Below are 22349 nucleotides of genomic sequence, written 5' to 3' on the forward strand. Positions count from 1 at the left end.
ACCACTAACCAGTAGATGTCTCTGTTACACTCACCTACTGTTATGCATGTAATGTTTCAGGAGGGAGTTCATGTCACAGCTGGACATAATCAATCTACTTTATTTATTTGAGACATCAGCAAATATTCTGCCTGATATTAATCGGCATCTTTAAGTTACTTGCATTTTTAAATTGTCCAAAGTGTCCTCTGTAAGTATAAATGCTTACAGCCTGGGCATGAACATGGGCTGCATGCTAACGAAGCCTTACAAAGTCGATCGGAAAACGTGTCTCGTGGCGCTGGTAGCTGCCTAGGATTTGACCCTCAGTACTAAGTCTCTAGATCATATTTGTCAGGGGTGGACAAACTGCGGCTTGCGAGCCACACGCGGCACTTTTGCCCTGAAAGTGCAGCCCACAGAGGCGCCCTACTCCCTTGCAGCCAGGTGGGGCCTAGGGTCGTGCACGGCAAGGTGGGCGGTGAGTCTGGCGCGCTCTGGGCAAGCTGCAGGCGGCACGCATAGCCCACGCTCCCACGAGCCGGCTACGGAGACTGGCTGGCCACCGGCGGTACGTGCCTGTCTCATGCCAACCCCCCGCCCTGTGGTTGCGCGCTGGGTGCAGCCGCCGCCTCCCACGCCTGCAGGGAGCGGAGCCGCGGCGCGCGCCAAGGAAGCGGCCGGAGCCGGGCTCACCGGTGCGCAGCCCGTCTGGGCGGCGGGAGGAGGGAGAGACGCGGGGGCGGAGCCGGGGGCGGGGCCAGAGGCCGTGGTGCTGCTGTTGCAGCAGGGGCGGCCGCCGGCGGAGCGCTGCGTCCCGCTCGCTGGTGCCTGAGGCGCGCGGAGCCCGGTCCCAGGCGCGCAGCCGCTGGAGTCTGCCCCGGGATCGCAGCGCCAGCAGATGTGAGCGAGCCTGGCGCCCTGAGCCCCCCGCTCGCGAGCACCAGCGTCCGCCTCTCCCCGCGCAACCCGCCAGGCGCAGCGATGTGGCAGCCGGCCACGGAGAGACTGCAGGTGAGAGGGCAAGGGGGGAAACTGAGGCGGCGCTGGCCTCTCGGCGAAGGGACAGCGTCACGTGATTGTAGGGCAGTGTCAAAAATAGGGTGTCGGGTGCGCTGGGGTCAGTCCCCCGCGTCCCCTTGCCTTGCCCGCAACCTCCATCGGGTCAGTGTGCGCGGCACTTTCTGCCCAACTGCTGCACATTGCATCCCCTGACAGGGTGCCCAGGCTGGGGCTGGGCTGCTTGAGTCCAGATGTTTCTTGCTGCCTTTTATAAAGGCAGAACAGATGATCTGCAAAGCTTTGGGTTCCTGCCTGTCCTGTTCTCTTTCTGCATTTATGCTCATCCAGAAAACAGGGTTTTAATTTTATTTCTGGGTGTTGCAGCTCCCCTTCATTTCTCTCCCCCTTGTTAAGGAGAAAAGTTTAGAACACTGGTCAGGTATTGGGCTGGCCACTTCATTGACTGCAAACAAGAAAATGTTTCTTTAATGCGATTTGGACGTGGGGCGCAGGAGAGTATTTGGAGTTGTGCAATACTGAAAATTGGACAAGGCTAGTTATTTGCAGGAGTCATCAGTGACACGTAGTGAAGTCTCAGGAGGCTCAGGGTTGTCCTTACTGGAGGGTTTTGCTCCATGCTTTTTGCTCTGAAATGTTCTCCAGATGGCCAACCAGACAGATTGCCAGATGAATTTATACAATCCCAGAGACAAACTTTTTGGCATGCCTAAAGGAGCATTAAATCTCAGTAAACTTTGAATATCTGTGTAAGTGGCAAAATAAAACAAGCTTTAAGGCAGAATTAATTTTAAGGCATAAGGCAAAAAGAAAATATACTGAAATGAGGGGGGAAGCACCATTACTGAAGCATGCAAAATAAATTATTTAACTTGAAGATCACTGATAAGAAAGCAAACACATAATCCCATGAAAAGCGGCAGGTAAAATTCACAATCTGGATTCATTTTTGCAGCAAGGAACAAAAACGACCTGCTTACAGAGTATCAGTATCTTGTAATACTAAAGATTCCAGTTAGACCACTGATGCTCTAAGTTTCATGATGGGAAATAACACATTTACATTTTTGTGGCAAGTGATCAAACCTCAAGGAACTGTACTTTGGAATATTAAGTGGATATTCAAAATGTTCTGAAAGGTCTTATTTGAATTCAAATCTGCATTCAAACACTACCTAATTGAGTGCAATGTAAGCTTGTTTTAACTTTTCGTTTATCTATAAAGGCATGTGTGTGTGAGAGAGGGAGGGAGAGGTATTGATGCAGCATCACTTTGAAGGTAATGTCATGCCAGTAGTAAAAAATTCCTTTATATATTTTATTTGTGGCTTACAGCTCTTGCTCTTCTGAGTGTGTTTGATTTAAAAAAAAAAATCTATTCACGTGCAACATGTTTTACTTAGGGAAGTGTGTGGGTTTCAACTTCTAAAGCTCATGCCACATGGCAATGGAGCTATTTTGGCATATATTTTGCTTTCTGAGTATTTCCGTATTAGAAATATCACCTTTCATTTCATGATTATTTGGCTATGCAAATTGTTTCTTCTAGTGCTTCTTGTTGTGTTCTTTGTCGTGTAAGCAGTATTTTATTAAATCAGTCTAAATAAAATTTGTCACATAATGAAGAAAGGCCTGCCTCATTAAAGACTAGGGTTAAATTTTACAAAACATTATGAAAAATACCATGAGTGGGACAGTGACAGAGTTGACCGATGCAAAAGTTAAAAATCACATTTTTCTGGAAGGCAGATCTGAAGGGGTGTGTGTGTGTGTGTGTGTGTGTGTGTGTCTGTCTGTCTGTCTTAATCTCTCTACTCTGTGTCTGGTCTTCTTATGAGTAGGCAGGCTAATGAAATATACAAGAATTTTGTTTTTCTGCCACTTTCCAACTCAGAGGTCTTGTATATTTCAACACCCTTTTCATGAGAAGAGACTAGGAATGCAATATGGACTTGTGGAAGGATGGTGGTGTGATGGGAAATAGTGTGCCTGCAAACCAAACCACAGCTAGTTTTAGGCCTACATGCCTGAAGAGTATTCCCTTATTCTTATATTTTATTAATAAATATATATAAATAAATACATATGGGAACTTGAGACTTGCAGAATGTAAGACAAAATAAAGCTTACTTTGCAGTTCCACTATATCAACTTCAATGCAGTTTCCAAAACAAATATCTAATGCGAAATAGTTGAACATATTAAAATATTTGTATTGCTTTCATAATTGGAATTAAAGAATTGCTTTGATACCAGAAAGCAGAAAATTCAAAGACTTGCACTGATTTGATGTTAAAGTCAAGTTTGATCAAGTCTTTGGGAGTTTTAATCCCTACCAGCCAGTAGCAGTTATAATCCATGCTTCTTAGCCAGACCGAGGAATGCAATTTCAATTGATAGGAACCCTTTGACTTAGTGTATGCTTAAAATGTGGTTTGTGAATGAAATTAATCATGGTGGCATGTTATTATTTATTCATTCTCCATGAATGGCTAGAGGCTCTTTACAATCACACAGTAAAAGACATTATCTGCCCTGAAGATCTTAGTCTCAGGCCCTGATAACTGCAAAAACTTTTGCAAATGTTTAACTTGACATACTGTAAGTCGTCTCAGTGAAGTCAATAAGACCACTCACGCTGTATAAAGTTGAGCACATGTAAGGTAAATCTAGATTAAAAATGACTGGGTGTAATGAATGAAAAGGTGATTGAGTGTATGTGTTGTAGGATTAGGTGTCTGATATATAACATAAGATTAATACTATAGCATAAATATATCCAACATTATATTTGAAGTAGTGATATAAAATCCTGTGTAAATTATTAGCTAGTTAAACTATAGATTTAATTGGTTAACGCACCCACTATTCATGGGGAAAGCGGTGGGGCACTGGAGCAGTCCCCCTACCCAGCTGGTTAACCGGTTACCCTGGTAAGCATGCTGGTAAGGCAATGCTGACCAGTTAACCGGTTAAATCTTTACATCCCTAATTTAAAGAATGTTAGGTTGCAAAATTCTGCACTCCATAGTTAGGAAATGCCTGTGCAAATTTATAATTCAGGCCCCTTTTGCATGTGTGTTAGGATACAATCCATATTTACATTATCACAGTTCATTTTTCCCACAGGACCCCTTGTTTCATCATAAAGGATGGGTCTGGTGTAGAGAGGAGGGTTATATAATGAAGGAGACTTATTTATAGTTTGTTTCACAATCATTGGTTGCAGAATGTTAAAAGCATATTGAGAAAGAGACAGAGTTCATATTTGATGCCATAGGCAAATCATGGAAAGCAAACTTTTCATAGATGGCTATGAATTGGGCATTCCTCATTTTCTCTAGGTGGCCAATCTGAGGTACCTGAAGTTTGATTTGCTGAAGTGCTAACTACTCAAAGCTATGCTGGGAGCTATGCTTTGAACATAAAAGGTGCCATATAATGCTAATAACTCTGACAAATCAGCTCTAGGTATCACAAACTGAGTATTCAGAACTACTGAACACTGCATCTTAATCTCTATGTTCTGTCTGTCTGTGAAAAGGGGATAATAAAACTACCTCATTTAACAGGGCTGTTCTGGAAAGAAATTCAGTGATGTTTGTGGAGCAGTCAGCTCCTATTGTGATGAATGCATAGAAATGCCCACGAGGAAATGAACAGTTTTGTATTCAGAGTAGGGTTTGAGAAGTATGTCATAAGTAAGCCATGTAGCTACACTTCGTGCAATCAGGACAAACAAAATATTTAATAGCTGAGTACCCATCTATCCTGTCATAGCAGGGGACAGAAATAAGTCTGCACGAACAAACATAGATCTGGTGTTTCCTAACTTTTGAATGTTTGACTTGTAATGTTATTAATATTGTTTTAAAATAGTTTTTCATTTTTTAAAGCAAACTAAAAACAAAAAGCAGAAATTCCATCATGTGGCATCATATTGACACACACATGAATTGTCAGCAGGGTTGGAACATTTAGATTCACTGCAGAGGCCTCTGCCACTTGAGCTAATGCAGTAATTGATTGCTGTAGTAGGTTGGCATCCGCTATGTCAGCGGTGCCCAGATGTTTTCTATCTTGCCTTACCAGTAATGGAATTGGTCTGTGCCCCCCACTCCATTACTGCACAGTGGGCTCAGCAGAGGCATTTGGATTGAAGATGGAGCTGGGGGCAGAACTGAGGGTGGGAGAGGAGCTGGTCTAGAGGTGGAGCTGGCCTGGCAGTGAAGAGGGAAGGATGGCAGAGCTGGGCTGGAACAGAGCAGGGAGTGGGGCTGGAACTGAGGTGGGGTTGGGGACGAACGGAGCAGGGAGTGGAGTGGAGCTGTGGCTGAGGTTAGAGTGGGGCTGAGGATGGAGTGGGGTTGGCCACTTCTCCCTCTCTACTCCCTGGGGGATTGGCTTGGGCATGGCCCTGTGAACATTCCTTCATGCCCCTGAGGGGTCATTCCATGGTGTGGGGCCCTCTGCTCTATGTGGAGCAGTGCTGGTCGGGGAGAGGAGGCACTTTACTGGTGGGTTTGACAGATTTGCTCACAGGAAAGGAGTGAGGAGACAGGGAACTCGTGGGTTCCATTTCCTGTTCTGAAAGGGAAGTTTCTCTCGCAGTCACAGACACTTCAGCTTCTGTTCCTCAAAAGCCTGGTGCCATCTGCCCCTGCCCCAGTCCTGTCTCTTCACCCCAGCATTCCACTTCCTTTTCCCAGTCCTGGTCTACTCATGGGGGGTATGTCTACACTACCCCGCTAGTTCGAACTAGCGGGGTAATGTATGCATACCGCACTTGCTAATGAAGCCCGGGATTTGAATTTCCCGGGCTTCATTAGCATAAGCGGGGAGCCGCCATTTTTAAATCCCCGCTGCTTCGAACTAGGTGAAACGAGGTGTACTGGTAGTTCGGAATAGGCACCCTAGTCCGAACTACCTAGTTCGAGCCCCGTGTAGCCGTGCTACACGGGGTTCGAAGCAGCGGGGATTTAAAAATGGCGGCTCCCCGCTTATGCTAATGAAGCCGGGGAAATTCAAATCCCGGGCTTCATTAGCAAGTGCGGTATGCATACATTACCCTCCTAGTTCGAACTAGGAGGGTAGTGTAGACATACCCCTAGTCAGTCTTTAAAGCTCCCCCAAAGGCACCTCATCCTACTCCACTTTCCTCCTTCCCTGGCTTGCCGTTCCTGGTGCCTCATCCTAGGCTCTTTGCCCAGCCAGTCTGTTGACATGCTTCTCCCCAGCCCTTGGAGCCTCATTTAATCTCAGTTTCCTCCCCTTTATTGCTACTATTCTCAGTCTCCATACCCAGACTTCTTGTCCCAGTCTCCTGACCCTGGGATCCTTTATTTGAGCTAGACTTCCCCAGATCTGTCCTCTTTTCACAATCTTCTGTCCTTCCCAGATTGCTTGTGCAGTCTGACTGATTGCTCCGCTCCACTACTGGTTTCCAGTCCTGGTGTACCCTTACCCTCCACTCATTGTCCAATGTAATTTTCTCACTTCTGTCCCAGGGTTTCATATCCCACTCTTCTCCCCTTACCACCCCCCAGAGGTCCATCTCTCTTTTCCCCTGCTTTTGAATTAGATGATCATGTCTCCCACCTCCACCCTGCCAGGTGCTAGTGGTGTGGGAACTGAAAGCACAGGAGCAAGAGTCCCTTGTTCTCAGTTGCTGCTGCAGAGGGACACAGCAGCTAAGTACTGTGGTTGCAGGAAAAGTTCTCATTCTCTGCAGCTCTGGGCTGGATCATACTGAGTTGTGTTTTGGGGGTGGTGCATACCCAGTCCAGCAAGCATATGGAAGTTGTGAAGGATTGAATGTTTGAGAATTTAGCTGATAATCTCTAATACATTTCTAGTGAGCATGTTCAAACTAATTTTTTTTCAAAAGTTTATAACATGGTCAGATTTTAGTGGAGTCTTATTGGGATGGCAAAAGACACATCCCAGACACAGAAGGATGCCAGCTCAGCCTATAATATGGTAATCCGTGCTAGCCACCTGCCTAATCTTTGTCAATTGATAGTTTGCAGTGGAATAAACATAGATGATGTGAATTGCAGTTCTCTTCTTGTTAAATGGATAGTAAAACATCCATTAGGAGATGTCAGACTGAGATCAAGTTGTTGCTAGGAGGAGATAGGTCAGGTCTGGAGAGGCAGTTTGTGAATCATCAGCATAAGTATGGTAGTTGCATGTGTGTGAGTGGAATGAGATTACCTAGACCAGAGGACTACCTGGCAATGATGACAGGACTAACTGGGGAGCCCTGTGAGGCTAATTGAGAATGGATATTAGAAGGACAAGCTGGTGAAAATAAAGTGCTCTGAGAGGTAGGAATACCATGAGGGGTCAGAGTCATGAATACTAAGAAAGAACAAGACAGTAAGAAGAAGTGAGTGATGCTGTTCAGAGTAGCTAAAGGGAAGTGAGAGAGGTCTGAAGAAGAGATTATTGGAAAACTTGTTGAGAATGGTTTCAGTGAAATGGAGGAAAAGCTTTATGAATGGGGAGCAAGTATGGAGCTGATGGAGGGAAAGAGCAGAAGGAAATTGTAGGTGGTGCAGTCAGTTAAGTTAATGGAGAAGAGGGGGTAACTGGAGAGTGAACTGGAAATAAAACTTTTGTAAGGATGGAGAGACCATGCATGTTTGCCTTGTGAGGTGTAGGAAACAGTGAGAGGGGAGGAGAGTTAGAAGAGGAAGGGAGAGGAGTAGAAGGAAGTGTTGAATGTTTTAGGCAGGAGAGAGAGGGAGCATGAGGTCACGTCAAATCTGCTCAATCTTTTTTCTGAAAAGACTGGCAATAATCTGTCTGGAAGAGAACACACCTGAAGGGGAGGGTTTAAGGAGAGTTAAAACTAGTGAATAGGCTGCTAGGTTTGTGGAAGAGGGAATCACTGAGGTTGGAGAATTAGTATTGCTTGTCTAGGAAGATGGCAAAGTTTGAAGGAGGAGAGAGCAAATATGTAGTGGATGAGCTCTGTGAGCAAAGTGAATGAACAGCTGAGTCAACACAACCATTAGCAGGATGCAATGGCGAATGACGGACTAGGGGCCATAGCGCGTGGGCAGTGTTGAAGAAAATCAGATGGCGGTGTGAGGGAAATAAAACAGCTACTGAGAGATTAGAAATTGAACATTGTTGAGTTGAAGACATGCTCTAGTGAAGTGGTCATTGTGGTGTGTGGAAAAGTTGATCTAATGTTGAAAGAGAGCAGAAGTAGGGGGGTGAAGAGCCACCTATGCTCACATATGACTTCTTAGCATGAAGCAGTAGTTGCTAATGATGAGGCCAGAAGATTTAAAGAGAGCAAATCCCTGTTTACAAAGAGTTTATGATGGTCTGAATAAATACAAGGGGAAGTTAAAGAATGGTCAGACCAGAGGTGGGGAGAGAGTAACCCCTTCAAAGTGCTACTTGAAATGGCAGTTAGTCGTTAGTCATGGAGACCATAATGCAGATGTAAGAGAATGGTATCAAGAGAAAATGCAAGAGATGCCACGGATGACTGAAAACCGGACTTTTATGAAGCAAAGTTCTGGCCCTAGTTGAACTGGCTAAGAACTGGAATTTATTTAGCAGGTATTAACCTAGTGAGAAGATAAGTGTGAAGAAATGGCAGCAGACTACTGAGTGAGCTCCTTTATCTTATCTTTGTTAGCTGTGATCCACTGTTTTGTGAGCCAAAACATTGTTCTTCACAGTTGGTGAAAATCAGGAAGAGACCTATTGCATTCATTGTTGATAAAGATTGTTGATGTTGCCTTTCAAGAACACAGGGTAGCCCATTTAAACAGTAAGACCCCTACCCAAGAAACCATCTTTTGACCATAACAAGACCATCAGCTGCCATCTGGTTTCTAATATAAATTATTGAAAAAGATCTGTTGGAACTGTGATGGGTAGGAGGAGTGCTGGCTTTTTCTGAACATCCCAGCATTCAGTAACCAAAGGGTTAAATCCAGGTAGCAAGAAAGTGTTGGTAGAGAACCAGTGAGAAGAAAGTATTAAGATTTGAATTGAAAGGGGTACCTGCCTGCTGTTTTTCTTTGTGTGAGCTGGGGGAACAAGATGAATTGAGCCAGGCAAGATTACCATGCCTACAAAAAATACTGGGCATCAAAATGGACTGGACCTTGAAACACGGATATGCGAGTAGGTAAGGAATGTCTATTTAGATGCAATCAGGTTATTTTATTTGTTTTGTTGTTTGGTTAAACTTCTCTGTGCTAAATCCACGTGCCCCCCCCCCATATGCTGTAACTTTAAGCTATATCCCGGGGATGAAATCCTTTGTGTTTCAATTTGTTCTTTTTTCAGTTGCTTTAAATCACTTAGCAACCAAGTATGCTTTACCTTTTGTTTTGTAAATAAAATCAGCTTTTTTAAAAAGGCTATGATTTGATTCTTGTGTCCTGGAAGATAATAGGAGGTTTGTGTATGCATGCCTGATACTGAGAGGTCAGCTATTAGAGACTGTAATTTTTTCTTTTTTTCAAGCTCTCTTGTGGCAAAAGAGCTTGGGGTACCCCTTTGGAAGAAGTTCAAAGTGCTTTCTTCCTGGATTCAAGAAGAAATTTTTTTTTTTTTTTTTTTTTTTTAACTTGGTGGTGGCTGCCTATCTCCCAGGGTCAGGGCATCTGTGACCTTGGGGAGTTTCTAAAAGCAGAAGCCTATAAGAGGCTTTTGGTATTTGGGGATTATATCAGGGTTAGAATGATTGTGTCTTTCTTGTGTATGGCATACACTTAGCATCCTCCATACACTATATACATTTCAGTTTTGTGTAGCTTATATAAAAGTGGTTATTAAATCTAACATAGTCAACCCTCCCAAGTTCCATTGTTTTTCTCTTGAATTTTAGATTTGACTGTTACAGTATGTAATAATTACAATTGATACTAAGGATGTTACATTCAGATTAATGTAACATCAGAGAGAGGCAGCAAGGGGGGAGAAAGAGATTGAGTCACTAATCGACTATCCGATAAGCTTATCGGATAGTCAACTAGTCGCTTACATCCTTAATTGACACCAGCAATAACATCATTAATCGAATTCAGATATTGTGTAAGGGCATCAAGGATAGAGTAAGGCAATGAAAATGTTTGCAATAAACTCAGATTGCAAAAAATGTAACATTTGGTAACCTTCATACCTCTGGAACAGATGGTTGTGAGTGTAGTTCCAACAGATGTTGGATTTGTACCTAGCCCTGTCATGACATGTTGAAAAGTTGATATGCTGTTGAAAGGTGTAATTTTTGAAATAATGTGGCATAAGTTTCTGTTCCTGCTTAATAAACCATGGCCAATGCTTTCTTTGTCACTCAACAATATGCTCCAGTTCTCTCAGAATGAGGCCTGTCTCATTGTTATCCTGTTTAATGAAGAATCATTCATTGTATTTATATTTTTTGTTGTTGAATTTTTTTTTTACTGAATTCAGTGGATTTAACAAAAATTAGGGTAGAGATACTTAAACACACAAGCTTTTTGGACTTGCCTTGAAAATATGATATAGGAAGAACATGTTTTTGATTGTGCCTTATTCCTTCACTTGTATAAACATCTTCACTTCACCCTGCTTTTTAGCTAGGACAGTTCTTGTAATTGCACAAACAGTGCACTGTTCTATGCAATGTGGACACAAACTGATGTAATGATGTCTGACTTTTCAAAACTACTTGTGCAGAGAAATGCACTGCTACACTGCTGGTTATAGAGACATATTATCAATCATGCGTATGGTCTAAAATTATCTTAGACTCTGTCTCTTTTAAAACACCATTCATCTTCAGTGTCTGATTGCCCCTCTGATTTGCTTTAATTTTCTGTCAAGCGAAGCATAAAGTGTGAACATACCTCATCTTTTCTCTTGGAGTGTTTATCCAGAGGTATTTGATGTATTGGTTTAAAATTTGCTCTTCCCTTATACCTACAGCAACACCGTAATCACCTGGCTTGCTGTGTTTTCTCACATACTGTCTTTGCATTGGTACTTGCTGTAGACTTTACTGGTAGTTGTAAACAGAAGGCTGATGAGATTGGCCCATAGTCCATAGCTGTAATCGCATGGACTTCTCTGAAGCCTTTCCTTTTAAATTATTTCTAAACTTACCTCCTGTTCCTGGCGTAGGATGTGAGATTCAGACACCTATTGCTTTTGTTGAGGCTGTGATGTCTGGGACAGCTATTTTTGTTGTTCATCATACAGAGTTCTGAAGTTCAGGTCTGGTCCTAACCAATTGGTGGCCCTGGGCAACCGCCTGGCTCACCTGTAGGATTGCCAGATGGTTTAAAAAAAATAGCGGACAAAAATTTGAGTAATAAGGGAAACCTGGGGGGAGGATTTGAGAGGTCAGGCTGAAATGCAGTCACGGCCTGCCCCTAAGACCGGCTCTGTTGGCGGCCCCTTGAACATGGTGGTCCCGGGCGACCGCCCAGCTCGCCTGCCCCTAAGACTGGCTCTGCTGAAGTGGTTTTGAAAACATCCAGTGGCCTAGTATCGTTCCATTTTCCTGCCTTTGAGATGAATGGCATTTGTTGTGAAACCTACATTTTTCTGACTGTATTGTGCCATGCACTGCTTCTAGATAACTGGCAAGGGCTCGCCCTTCTAGGACTAGGTGTTGGTCTGCTCCCTGACGAATTTAGCTGCCACGTAACCAGTGCATACAACTGCACTGCTTAAAAATGACAGAGTAGCCATAGCACCTGCTTATAAGCCACAGCAGATCAGCAGCTACTCAATGTGTATCACACTTGTCGCTGTACTTGCCTGTTCCCCTACTCTAGGCTTGTTTCTGAATCTGCTCATGCTTCACCTACGGCCTGCTCTGTTGAAAGGTTGCTCCACACCTTGTTCCCCTCTGGCCTTGATCCTTTGCTCTGCCTTTTGGCTTACAATTCTGGGTTACACACTGGCTCTGGCATTTGGCTTCTGACCCTCAGCATGTTCCTTGACATAAGTCTAACCAATAGGTTGAACTTTTATTTCAATCACAAGGCCTGACTGCCCATTTTCCGATTGGTCACCGTAGCAAATTCAAGTAGGTGTATAGTTTTCTAGTACATACTGTTTATAAGTCTTTTGGTTCTCCCTAATTATTATTTACATGTGTATAAAACCCATAATGTTCATTTGCAAACAATTGGTATCATACAGCAGTGTTTTTTTAAAATGTTTTTCTCATGACCCAGCTGCAAAAATTGTTAATATCCGTGACCCAACATAATTTCACTAGAGTGGGGGCTCCGGGGTGGGACTGAGGATGAGAGCTTTGGGCTGTAGGAGCGTTCTCAGGCTTTGGGGAGGTTAGGGCTGGAGAAGGAGAGACTTACCTTGAGCGGCTCGTGGTCAGTTGTGCAATGGGGGTGCTTCAGCAGGCTTCCTGCCTGTCCTGGAACCACAGACTGTGCTGTGCCAAAGAAGCAGCCAGCAGCAGCTTCCCAGCCCGGGGGAGTGAAGAGCTAGTGCTCAGGGCAGGGGCAGTGTGCGGAGCCCAGTGCACTCTTTTCCCTCCTCCTCCCAGGAGCTGGGCTTGCTGCTGGCTGCTTCTGGGGTGCACAGTCTGCGGTGCCGCGACAGTCAGGACGCCTGCTTTAGTATCCCCACTGATCACCCTGCAGCAGTGAGACCCAGTGCCTGATATTCCATGACCCAGTACCGGGTCGTGACCTCTGGTTTGAAAACCACTGCCATAAATCTCTCACTTTGCCTTAACTATTAATCTGAAATGACACAACATGCAAATAAACCAGATAATCTAGATGTTGAAAGGAAACTAATAATTGTATGAAGTGTTTCTGTATCTACTTCATGTTTTCAAGTTGGGTGTATTAAAAGGCCTCATATATATTGGTATAATTGAACATCCTGGGAGATCCCTTTTTAACAATGCACAGTTGTCCATCACCACTGCTTGGCTTCTTTTTTCTTCTAGGCATGGCTCAAATCAGTAAAGGGCGATAGAATACATTTCCTCTCCCACCCCCCGCCCCAATCAAGATCATCCAAACTAAAACTGTGTTCTTTCCAGTTCAGAATATCATTCTGTGAAGAGTCACGATTAGCAAATGTGAAAGACCAAATGCTTTCCTGTAGCACTTTAGCTGACATCTGTAGTATGTGCTACTGGACTAAATTTTTTTACAGAACTGTACTACCAGACATTTTCTAATATATTCTGAAGTATTATCAAAAAATGTAAGGTAACTTATACTCATCAAAACATACAGTATTTTGTGTGATGCAGTATTCAGTCATTAATATAAATGGCTACAAGACGTAAAAACACACTATATTGCTATTTGAAAAGTGCTTGAAATTGAATCTGGGGCACAGTAGATTCCTCAGTCCAGAAAGTCTTATTACCCAGGTTTTGGCATTATCTGAGTTCTGGATACTTTATAGTGCATCAGAATTTTAACATGAACATTGTTACTCTGATTTAATATCAGTCTACAATCCTTTCTGAAGTCAGAAAATCTCATCTAGGGTTTTCTCTATATTTATTCCTTGTAGAAAATGAATGGAGCTTAAAAAGTGCTAATTTTGGGAACTAATGTACGACCAAAGAAAATAAAAATCAGTGGCTCCCTTGTAGAAAGCTTTCTGGAAAATTATCATCAGGGTTCATTTATAGTCTACTGCTAGTTTCTGTTTATGAAACTGACAATCTGTCCGACAAAAATCAATGGTTTCCTTGAATGAAGGCAGTCAAGGGACTGAAGAATGTAGAGTCTAAATAGCTTACTATTTTATTTGTGTGGGTTTTATTCTTCGGCTGTCTGATGGCAAACAGCACTGGGATCAATGGTATTGTCTCTAATCCTTGGCCGAGAACACTGTAGATTGCCTTTGAAATAGGATTCAGTGTTTCTGATTGACAGGACTAGAACATGGACCAGGCACAAATTCTCTTCTCACTTATATTAATACAATCCCAGTGACTTAATTGGGATGTGTCTATATAAGTGAGATGAGAATTTGGCCCATATATGTTAAAAGTGGGTAATTGAAAAGTCCTTTGAGCAATACTTATTTTTTCACAGCCATTTGATGTTGTGAAATAATCTAATTTTCACTTACAGTAACAGCTGGAAATACTGCAGCTAATGGCAGTGATGGTCTTTTGGGCTGCTACAGTGTATTTTTTAAAAATAAAGCGTACTGGGATGTTTTTAATTACACACTTTAAGTGCAAGATGTCTTGATATCAGGGATGAGGGAATAAGTCTTGATGTGGCATATAGAGCCCTGTGCGGATACAAAAATTGTATCTGCATTTGTAGTCACAAAAATGAGCCACAGATATCTGGGGGTGCAGATATCTACAGATATAAAGCGGCTCTGAAGATTTGGGGGGCTCAGGCATAGCTTTTAATGACTTTGTGCTCCTTTTGTTGGAGAGAGAGACATTAAAGCCATTTATATTTGGATCAGAATATGAGCAAATTTATCATTTCAGTAAAGGATTCCCATTTTGCCAAAACTGCAGTGAAATCAATATGTTTGCCATTCCAGTGGAACGGCAAACTGTTGAGCAACAAACAGGAATCTTAATGCACAGAAATTTAATAAACTTAAGCAATCATTGCCAATCTGCTTGCCCTTGCCAGCTCTATATTTTAATAACACTACTTTTGTAAAATGGTATGAAGACTTGATTTATTTACACTTGTTACTTTAAAAATTACCTTAGCAGCTGATAAGGTAATTTTTAAACTGATATTGTGTTCTAAGAAAATAAATTGAATACAGGTTTTGACCAGAGTTGTTAGTTTAAGATTTGGTCACTTAGTTATTAACATTTAAAACCTAGTTAATACTGTGAGATTGGTATACTAGCATTGAAAGTTTGAAACTGATAGCAGCCCTGTGTTTAAACATTCAGTTGGAGTTGTGACTGCATTGTCAGACAAGTTTCAAATCCTGCCTCATGTGAAAGCATTTTGGCCAATGGTATTTGATGAGACTTGCCAAGAACATTGAGAATGGAGGTTCTTTTTGTGAAAGAAAGCTGAGGGTCGGAAAGGTCAAGCTTGTGACCACTTTCTTTATGCCTCCAACCCAGATCTCAAGGGAAGCCCTCTCCTGACTTGAGTATCTGTGAGCCTGAAGGGGGTGAGTGAGCTTTATATTTGGAGCCAGATTTTAAGAATAGCTCAGGGTGAGCTATTTTAGTGCTCAGCACACAGGGAGAGAGCCCTTTTGAAAACCCAGCCACTTCTTTTGATGCCTCTACGGAGATGCACGGTTTTCAGAATGTGGCTCCAATTAGGTCTGCTGAGCTCTTTCGAAAATTCTGATCCGATGTAGAGCCTGGTAAAGACAGTAGAAAGATTCTCAGTGACTTCACTGGGTTAGGTCAGTGATCACCAACCAGTAGATCGGGATCTACTGGTAGATCATGGAACCTTTGACAGGTGATCCTGATAGGTTTGGCCGGGAGGCTATCAAGTGCCAGCACTTCATCTGCCCTTCATCATTGCTGTATTGCTCCTGACTTTTGCCTTGGCGGTGCCCCTCACTTATGGGAGCCTCCTGCTTGCTGTGCAGGGCATGGGAAGAGGAGGAACGAGAGGTGCTGATGTCAAGGTGTCCATCCCTCCACCTTGTACCCCATCTCCATAGAGCAGAGGGGGGCAGAGATGGAGTGTTTGTTGGCTGCTTTTGGGAGTGGTGCAGGGGCAGGGTAGGGGTGATCCTGCTTTAGCCACCTGCACCACCACCCAGAAGCCACCTGTGGTAAACAGTTCCCAGCTGGAGCGCCCGCATTCCAAATCCTGTCCCCAGTCCTGAACCCCTCCAGCACCCCAAACTCCTGCCCCCCAGCCTGATGAAAGTGCGTAAGGAGGAGGGAGGGAGGATGGAGTGAGCAGAGTCGGGGCCTCAGTGAAGGGGCGGGAAGGAGGGAGGGCAAGAGTGCTTGGGTTTGAGGTAGATCCTGGATAGCACTTAAATTCAAAAAGTGATCTCATGCTTAAAAAGGTTGGGGACCATTGGGTTAGGTCCACATTTTTCTCCCCTTTGCCAGTCCCACAGGGAATCAGTAGAAAAGAAGTACGTTTACAGCTGTACTAGTTTCAGAGAGAACTCCATGAAACAGAGCCTCTCAGTAAGAAGGCTTCCAGAGTCAGCTGCTGATATGGATCCACAGGAGCGCAGCAAGGGGCTATCTAGCAATACGGCAGCGCAACACATGCAGGTTGTGACAGGATCCCCAGAGAATCTGTGGGACTGTGCTGCCTTTTACTCTTCAGCCAGTCTGGGCTGTCTCTCACAATGCTTGGATAGTGAGAAGCAGCAAAGCCCTCCAGAACCTGTTTAGGGATGTAAGCAACTAGTCGAGTTACTACTCAAGTACACGCTCCCCTGGCCCCACTGCCTCTGTATCAGAGGCAGCAAGGGAGGGGGGGAAGCAGGAGCTGGTGTTGGGGGGGAGCCAGCTTAAAAGCCGGTTCCCACCACCACCATCTCTGCCGTGTGTGTGGGGGAGGGGGGCAGGGGAGGCAGAGGCACAGCAGTCTGGGACCTGGAGAAAACTGAGACTGCTCAGTCCTGGCTCATGCCAGGTCCCAGACCGCTGTGGCTCTGCATTTTAAATGTAGTAAGAGGTGCCTGGCTCCTACTACATTTCAAATGGAGAGCTGCAGCGGTACCCCTTATCGACTAATTGTGTAGTCGATACAAGCTGTATTGATTACACGATTAGTCAGTTATCTGCTTTTTAATATCCTTAGCCCTGTTATCACTTAGCACAACAGCATACCCAGCTATATTGCACGAATGCTCCCAGAGCCACACATGAATCACGCAAAGAAAGGCCCCAGCTGAATCCCCCTGCAGCTCCCATAACTATACCTCAGGAATATACTGACAGATTTATTAATTGATTCTCTACCTCATCAATGGAAAGCGTATATACACCAGTCTTTGTAAAACCTGAGCAAATTACTAGATACTTTAGGCAAAATCACTGGTAAAGAGAAACAGTTAAACAAGTTTATTGACTACAAGATAGGGTGGATAAAATCAACGATTTAAAAAAAATAAACCCCCCAGATTTTTAATTTTTTAAATTGTTTTTTTTTATTTTTTTAAATCATCAATAAAATACTACATTTTTTTCATTTAAAATAACAGTTATTATTAAATCTTATCACAAACATGCTTCACCTACACGTACAATCTCATAAAAATAAATTATGGCTCTAGTCTGTCCTGCCTAACTACCAGCTGTGACGGACCGGGCCGTGTCTGGGCACAGCTGAGGGCATCTGCTCAGGGCGAATCGCTCAAATCCGGGGCTCCTTACAGCCCCCAGACTGGTGACCTCTCCACACAGGCCACAAACCAGTCCCACAGAGCGCTTCAGCAGCCTGCCTGAAGCCTCATGAGCAAAACCCCTCCGACACCCCAGCAATATCCGTGCCCCAGATGGCCCCTGGCCTATACACAGGTGGGGTTCCTAACACCCAATCCCACCTACCCCGAACAAGTTCTGTCCGGTTCCAAGAAACCAGCCACAGATCCCTGGTCAATTTACCCTCTGGACCTTACCCACAAATCACGCTGGGCCAATCCTTTAGCATCTAACAACTAAAGGTTTATTATTACAATAAAGAAATGCATGAGAGTGAGGTTGTTAAAGAATCATACATTACATGCATCGAATCTCCCAGTCCTCGATGCAGGCTCTAGCAGAGATGTTACAGCTGCTGGTTTAAAAGTTCTTGTTGCACATCCTAGAATTAGGATGGGTTCACAGGTCTTCCGGGCTCTTCGATCCCTGCAATGCTGCCTCTGGGATGAAGTGCTGAGCTGAGAACAAAATGGCATCTACCACATGGCCTCTTTATACCTCCTTCCTGGCCTCTCCTTGTATGCAGCCGGTCACCTGGCCCTCAGCCTCTCTCTGCTGGCAGCTCTTAGGTCTCTGTCCTCATGCTTTAGGTGTGTCCTTGACCCATCGAGTGCCATTGTCCCACAGGGCCTCACTAATCAGCCTGTCCATAGCAATGCTCAACCACATTCAGAGAAATATTCAGTTTCCACACAGATTACAGATTCCTACCCACACACCCAGACATTATACACTCACATAAATAGCATACACAGAATCAGCAAACAATAAGCTCCCATTCAATACCCCACATGGCCCCCTTTTATACCAATTTCTGGGGCAAACACCCCCACCTAGGGGTGCAGCAGTTATCTGGCTGCTTCCGTCCAATTCGGTAATGTGACATTTAATTTTTTAAATTGTTTTTTTTAAATTTTTTAAAATCATCAATAAAATACTACATTTTTTTCATTTAAAATAACAGTTACTATTAAATCTTATCACAAACCTGCTTCACCTACACTTACAATCTCATAAAAATAAATTATGGCTCTAGTCTGTCCTGCCTAACTACCAGCTCTTGCTTCTTGAAAGTTCTGGGTCTTCAAATTCTGTTTCTCAGCAGACTAACATGTGCAAAGATAGTCACCAGCTGAGTGGGATTGGTTTTGTTCTGTGCTTATGTGGTGGTGGACCTGGGCTGAGCACAGAGAGTTAATTAAGACATTTATCTAAAGTCAGAGTCACAATATATAGGACAGGATGGAGGCAACATAGAAAGGAACCATAGAATAGACTGGAAAGAAAAAGGAAAGATGTAATTCAGCACACAAACAGCTTCCTATGTCCCCCTACACTTTTGCCATGGGAAAACTGTCCTGGCTTCTGGGTTTAAAAGAGAACATATGTGGGAATATTTTGAATAAATTAATTCCCTGGTTGAAAAAGGAAAATGTGTTAAATGTAAGCAGTGCAAGAAGATGATGCAGAGCCTAGATGCAAGAACGAAACATCATAAGGAAATCTGCTTATTGGGGAAAAATGATGTAGATTAAGTTTGGATATGTCTGAAGAATTATGTGGATCAACTGTGCAATCCATCATTCTTCAAGACTCTATCCATTTTACTATACGGGTATGTCTAGACTACTGGGTTTTGTCGACAGAAGTTTTGTCGACAGATACTGTCGACAAAGCTTCTGTCAACAAAGAACGTCTAGACTACCTCCAGTTCTGTCGACAAAGCAAGCCGCTTTGTTGACATAACAGTGTGGATGCAAAGGACAATGTAGATGCAATAATGCCTTCTATCGACAGAACTCTGTCAATAAAAGGCATTATTCCTCGTAGAATGATGTTTACATATGTCGACAAAACTGCTGAGTTTTGTCAACGTTATGTCGACATAACTCAAAGGTAGTGTGGACGTCAGTATAGTTTTGTCGACAAAAGTCCACTTTTGTCGACAAAACCCTGTAGTCTAGACACACCCTAAGTGTGATTTAACATCTAACAAGTGAATGTCTAAGCTGCTTGCTATGTTGGACATTGCTAGAAAAAAAAATCTTATTTTAGCTAATCCTTATGGCTTAATTAGTTAGCTAGGATTAGAATCTATCACCTAAGCATACAGTACAGAAAGCTGCATTAATAGAAATCTAGAGTTGCCAGTTGCCACTGTGTCATTTTCTTATTTTATATTACATAATACTTGCCTCTTATTTTGGGAATATCATGGTCACAGACCATAATGGTGATGCTATAAGTCTATTACCTATTTTACTTCAGCATAACTCATTTCTCCCAGAGGAACCCCATCCTATACTTGTTTTCAGTGGGGAGGGGGGGCTTAGTCCAAAATAAAGTGCAGTCTAAGCTAGGGTTGTAAAATACCAGTTAATCAGTTAACTGGTTAAATGTTAGGTTAACCAATTAAGTGGGATCCAGACCCCAGAGCTGTTCCTGCCTCCGAGGCACCTGGGCACTCCACAGACAAAGGCTGCTCCAGACCCCTTCAGGGTGGGAGTAGCCCCCTGCCCATGGCAGGCGGGGAGCTGCTCCAGCCTTCACTGGTTATTGGTTAACAGGAACCGATATGCATCACCTGTTAAGAGTGATGCTTATTGGTTATCCAGTTAACCTTTCACATCCCTACTCCAAGCACAGTCAGTCTTAGTTTTTTTGGTAACTTGGAATCAGATCTGCATCAAAATGTTAGGGGATTGGGAAAGATCAGAGCTTCTTGTAGAAGCTTTAAGGACAACGTACATTTAGTGTTCTGAGGGCTTGTCAGAGTTAATAAAATTTGAGTTAAAAAAAAAAGTTTTTAAGGACAGCCATCAGCCAGCAACTCAGGAGACTGCTGAAATTGCAAATGTGAAACATTTATATAATATTTTAAATTCAGTTTACTAAAATATAAGTGGTGTGTTTGTGTGTCTGATTTAGTACTTACCATTCCTAATGTACTGCCACTTCATCTGCAGCTTGACACAAGTATTCTGACATGAGTATTCTGTATTATTTCCTAAATTATAAAAAATCAAGTTATCTAAAAAATTACACAAAGTATACCCTCTTAGATGTGTAAAATGTTGTACTGAGCGGTAAATTAACATGTTTTAATGATCAGATTTGCACCATTGTTTGATGAAATGTGTGAAGAAGTATTAATGGAAATTTGATTTGATTTAAAATAAAAAATTTTTGGGTGATTTAAGTCACATGGATTTAAATCAATCCACCCGGCTACAAAAGATTGATGTTTAAGTGATAGTCAAAAAGACAGAGTTAATTACCGAGAGAAAGAAACAGAATATAAACACACAGGGTTGAGAGTTTAGACTATCATACTGGGCAGCACATACATAAGCAGTTTTTCTCACTGCACTGGATATTGCATTTCACAGTATACACATTTCACCTTTGAAACCTGGACCAGTCCTTTGTTAGTGTCATCCGTCTTTTCCTCAGTGTCTTTGTTGCTTGCAGCATGGTTGGGGGCAGGAGAAAGGCAAAGCATGGGGCTCCTGTGTTTGGTTTTGTACCCATCGTACATCTGTTGGAGAAGGCAAGTCTGGTGGGCATTGCTGAGTTCAGTGCACTTGAGTCATTGAATAATAGTTCCCCTGCTGTACAGTAAGTATTGACTGTTGTTTTGAAACCTGCCCTGGCTCTTGTCTAAGCTAATTTCCCAATTTACAGCATATTTTAGTGACAACCATACCATATAATCTCAGACTTCATATGCAGTACAGATATACATATTGATCAAGAATAGTAGGTTTCAGCAATTTATAACCTTTTCCACGATACCTCACATGACATGCTTTGTGCCATAACATGTTTATATGAAAATTAGAAATATGGGGGTTAGAGTGCTTCCCCCAAGATATAGTGTGTCACACAGGTATTGATGGCTTCCTCCAGTGGGTTTTTTTTGCAGGTGGAGACAAGCTTTCCTACTGTTAGGATCAGTGTGAGCCTTTAAACTAATTACGCTGATAGTCATCAGAGGTTGAAATTCATATGATTGCTGGGAAAACCTCAAAAAGTTCAGTACAACAAAGTCTCAAGTAGATGTTTATTTGAACTATCCAAGTCTCATGACTATGATAAACTTTGTTTAAAATGTTATGCTAAGAAGCCTTCTCCTGAGATTTTCAGTGAGGACAGAAGTATCCTAAGAACAGCCTTGTCATGGTATGTTGGTACTTCTGATCCCAGGTTGGCCAGGAAAATAGAGACGAGCAGCAACTGAAAATAATTAGGAAAAAATAAGTTTGGTTCAAGTTAGACTTGAGTCTGTTTTTACTGTAATAAAACCCTTTGCCTGCTATTAGTTTTTACCATCTGGAATCTATTATGTTTTCTGATTTGCCAGAAAAAACATTTTTCAGGAATTATACAAAATGCCACACTTAGTTATCCAAGCTGGTGCTTGAATGCTAGTGTAGATATTACCTATGCACTACTGTATTTACTGTAAGACTCAGAAGTGACAGCACATTTTTATCATTTCAGAAAACTGAGTTGTATCTTCATATAGACAAGAAAAAACTAATACCAAACAAAGATACAAGATAAAGGATGACTATGGCAATACGACTTTGCACTGATGCATTACCTTCCAGCAGTGGTTTTTAGTGTTTTATGAACCTGAGTGAATTTGTTTTACAGAGTTGTTAGTAAGGGTAGGTAGCATAGCATTCTTCCTATTTCACAGATAGGAAACTGAGAAATTAACACTCTGATCTTGAGAGTTCCAGAACATCCTCATAATCCATTAACTGCAAAACACTTTTTAGAATAGCTCCCTAAATGCCAGTTTGTCAGAATTCTTTGGGCCTAGAACAGCAGTGAGAGACCAAGGCTTGTGAGTGGGCCTCAAGAGTGTCCTTCCTCCATCTCAGAGGACTGCAACACTGTTGTAAACAAGACGGTCTCCTGTAATAGGGTAGTTTTGTGAACTGTACTTTTGTACTTAGAATGTGCGGAGTGT

General features: G+C 42.8%; 1 protein-coding gene across 2 annotated transcripts in view; it reads left to right on the forward strand.

Annotated features, from left to right (window-relative positions):
* The first annotated feature begins 664 nt into the window (after positions 1–664).
* PID1 (phosphotyrosine interaction domain containing 1) overlaps positions 665–22349 on the forward strand; it is a 173706-nt gene continuing 152021 nt past the window's right edge. The window contains exon 1 of one of the 2 annotated variants that reach the window (XM_025182996.3): positions 665–993. In XM_025182996.3, the coding sequence (XP_025038781.1) occupies positions 964–993 (30 nt within the window). In that variant the 5' untranslated portion in view covers positions 665–963. The remainder of the gene's footprint in view (positions 994–22349) is intronic. The other variant, XM_006119881.5, reaches the window with a different exon arrangement.

The sequence above is a fragment of the Pelodiscus sinensis genome, chromosome 10, assembly GCF_052426305.1.
Source record: "Pelodiscus sinensis isolate ZL-2025 chromosome 10, ASM5242630v1, whole genome shotgun sequence".
NCBI lineage: Eukaryota > Metazoa > Chordata > Testudines > Trionychidae > Pelodiscus > Pelodiscus sinensis.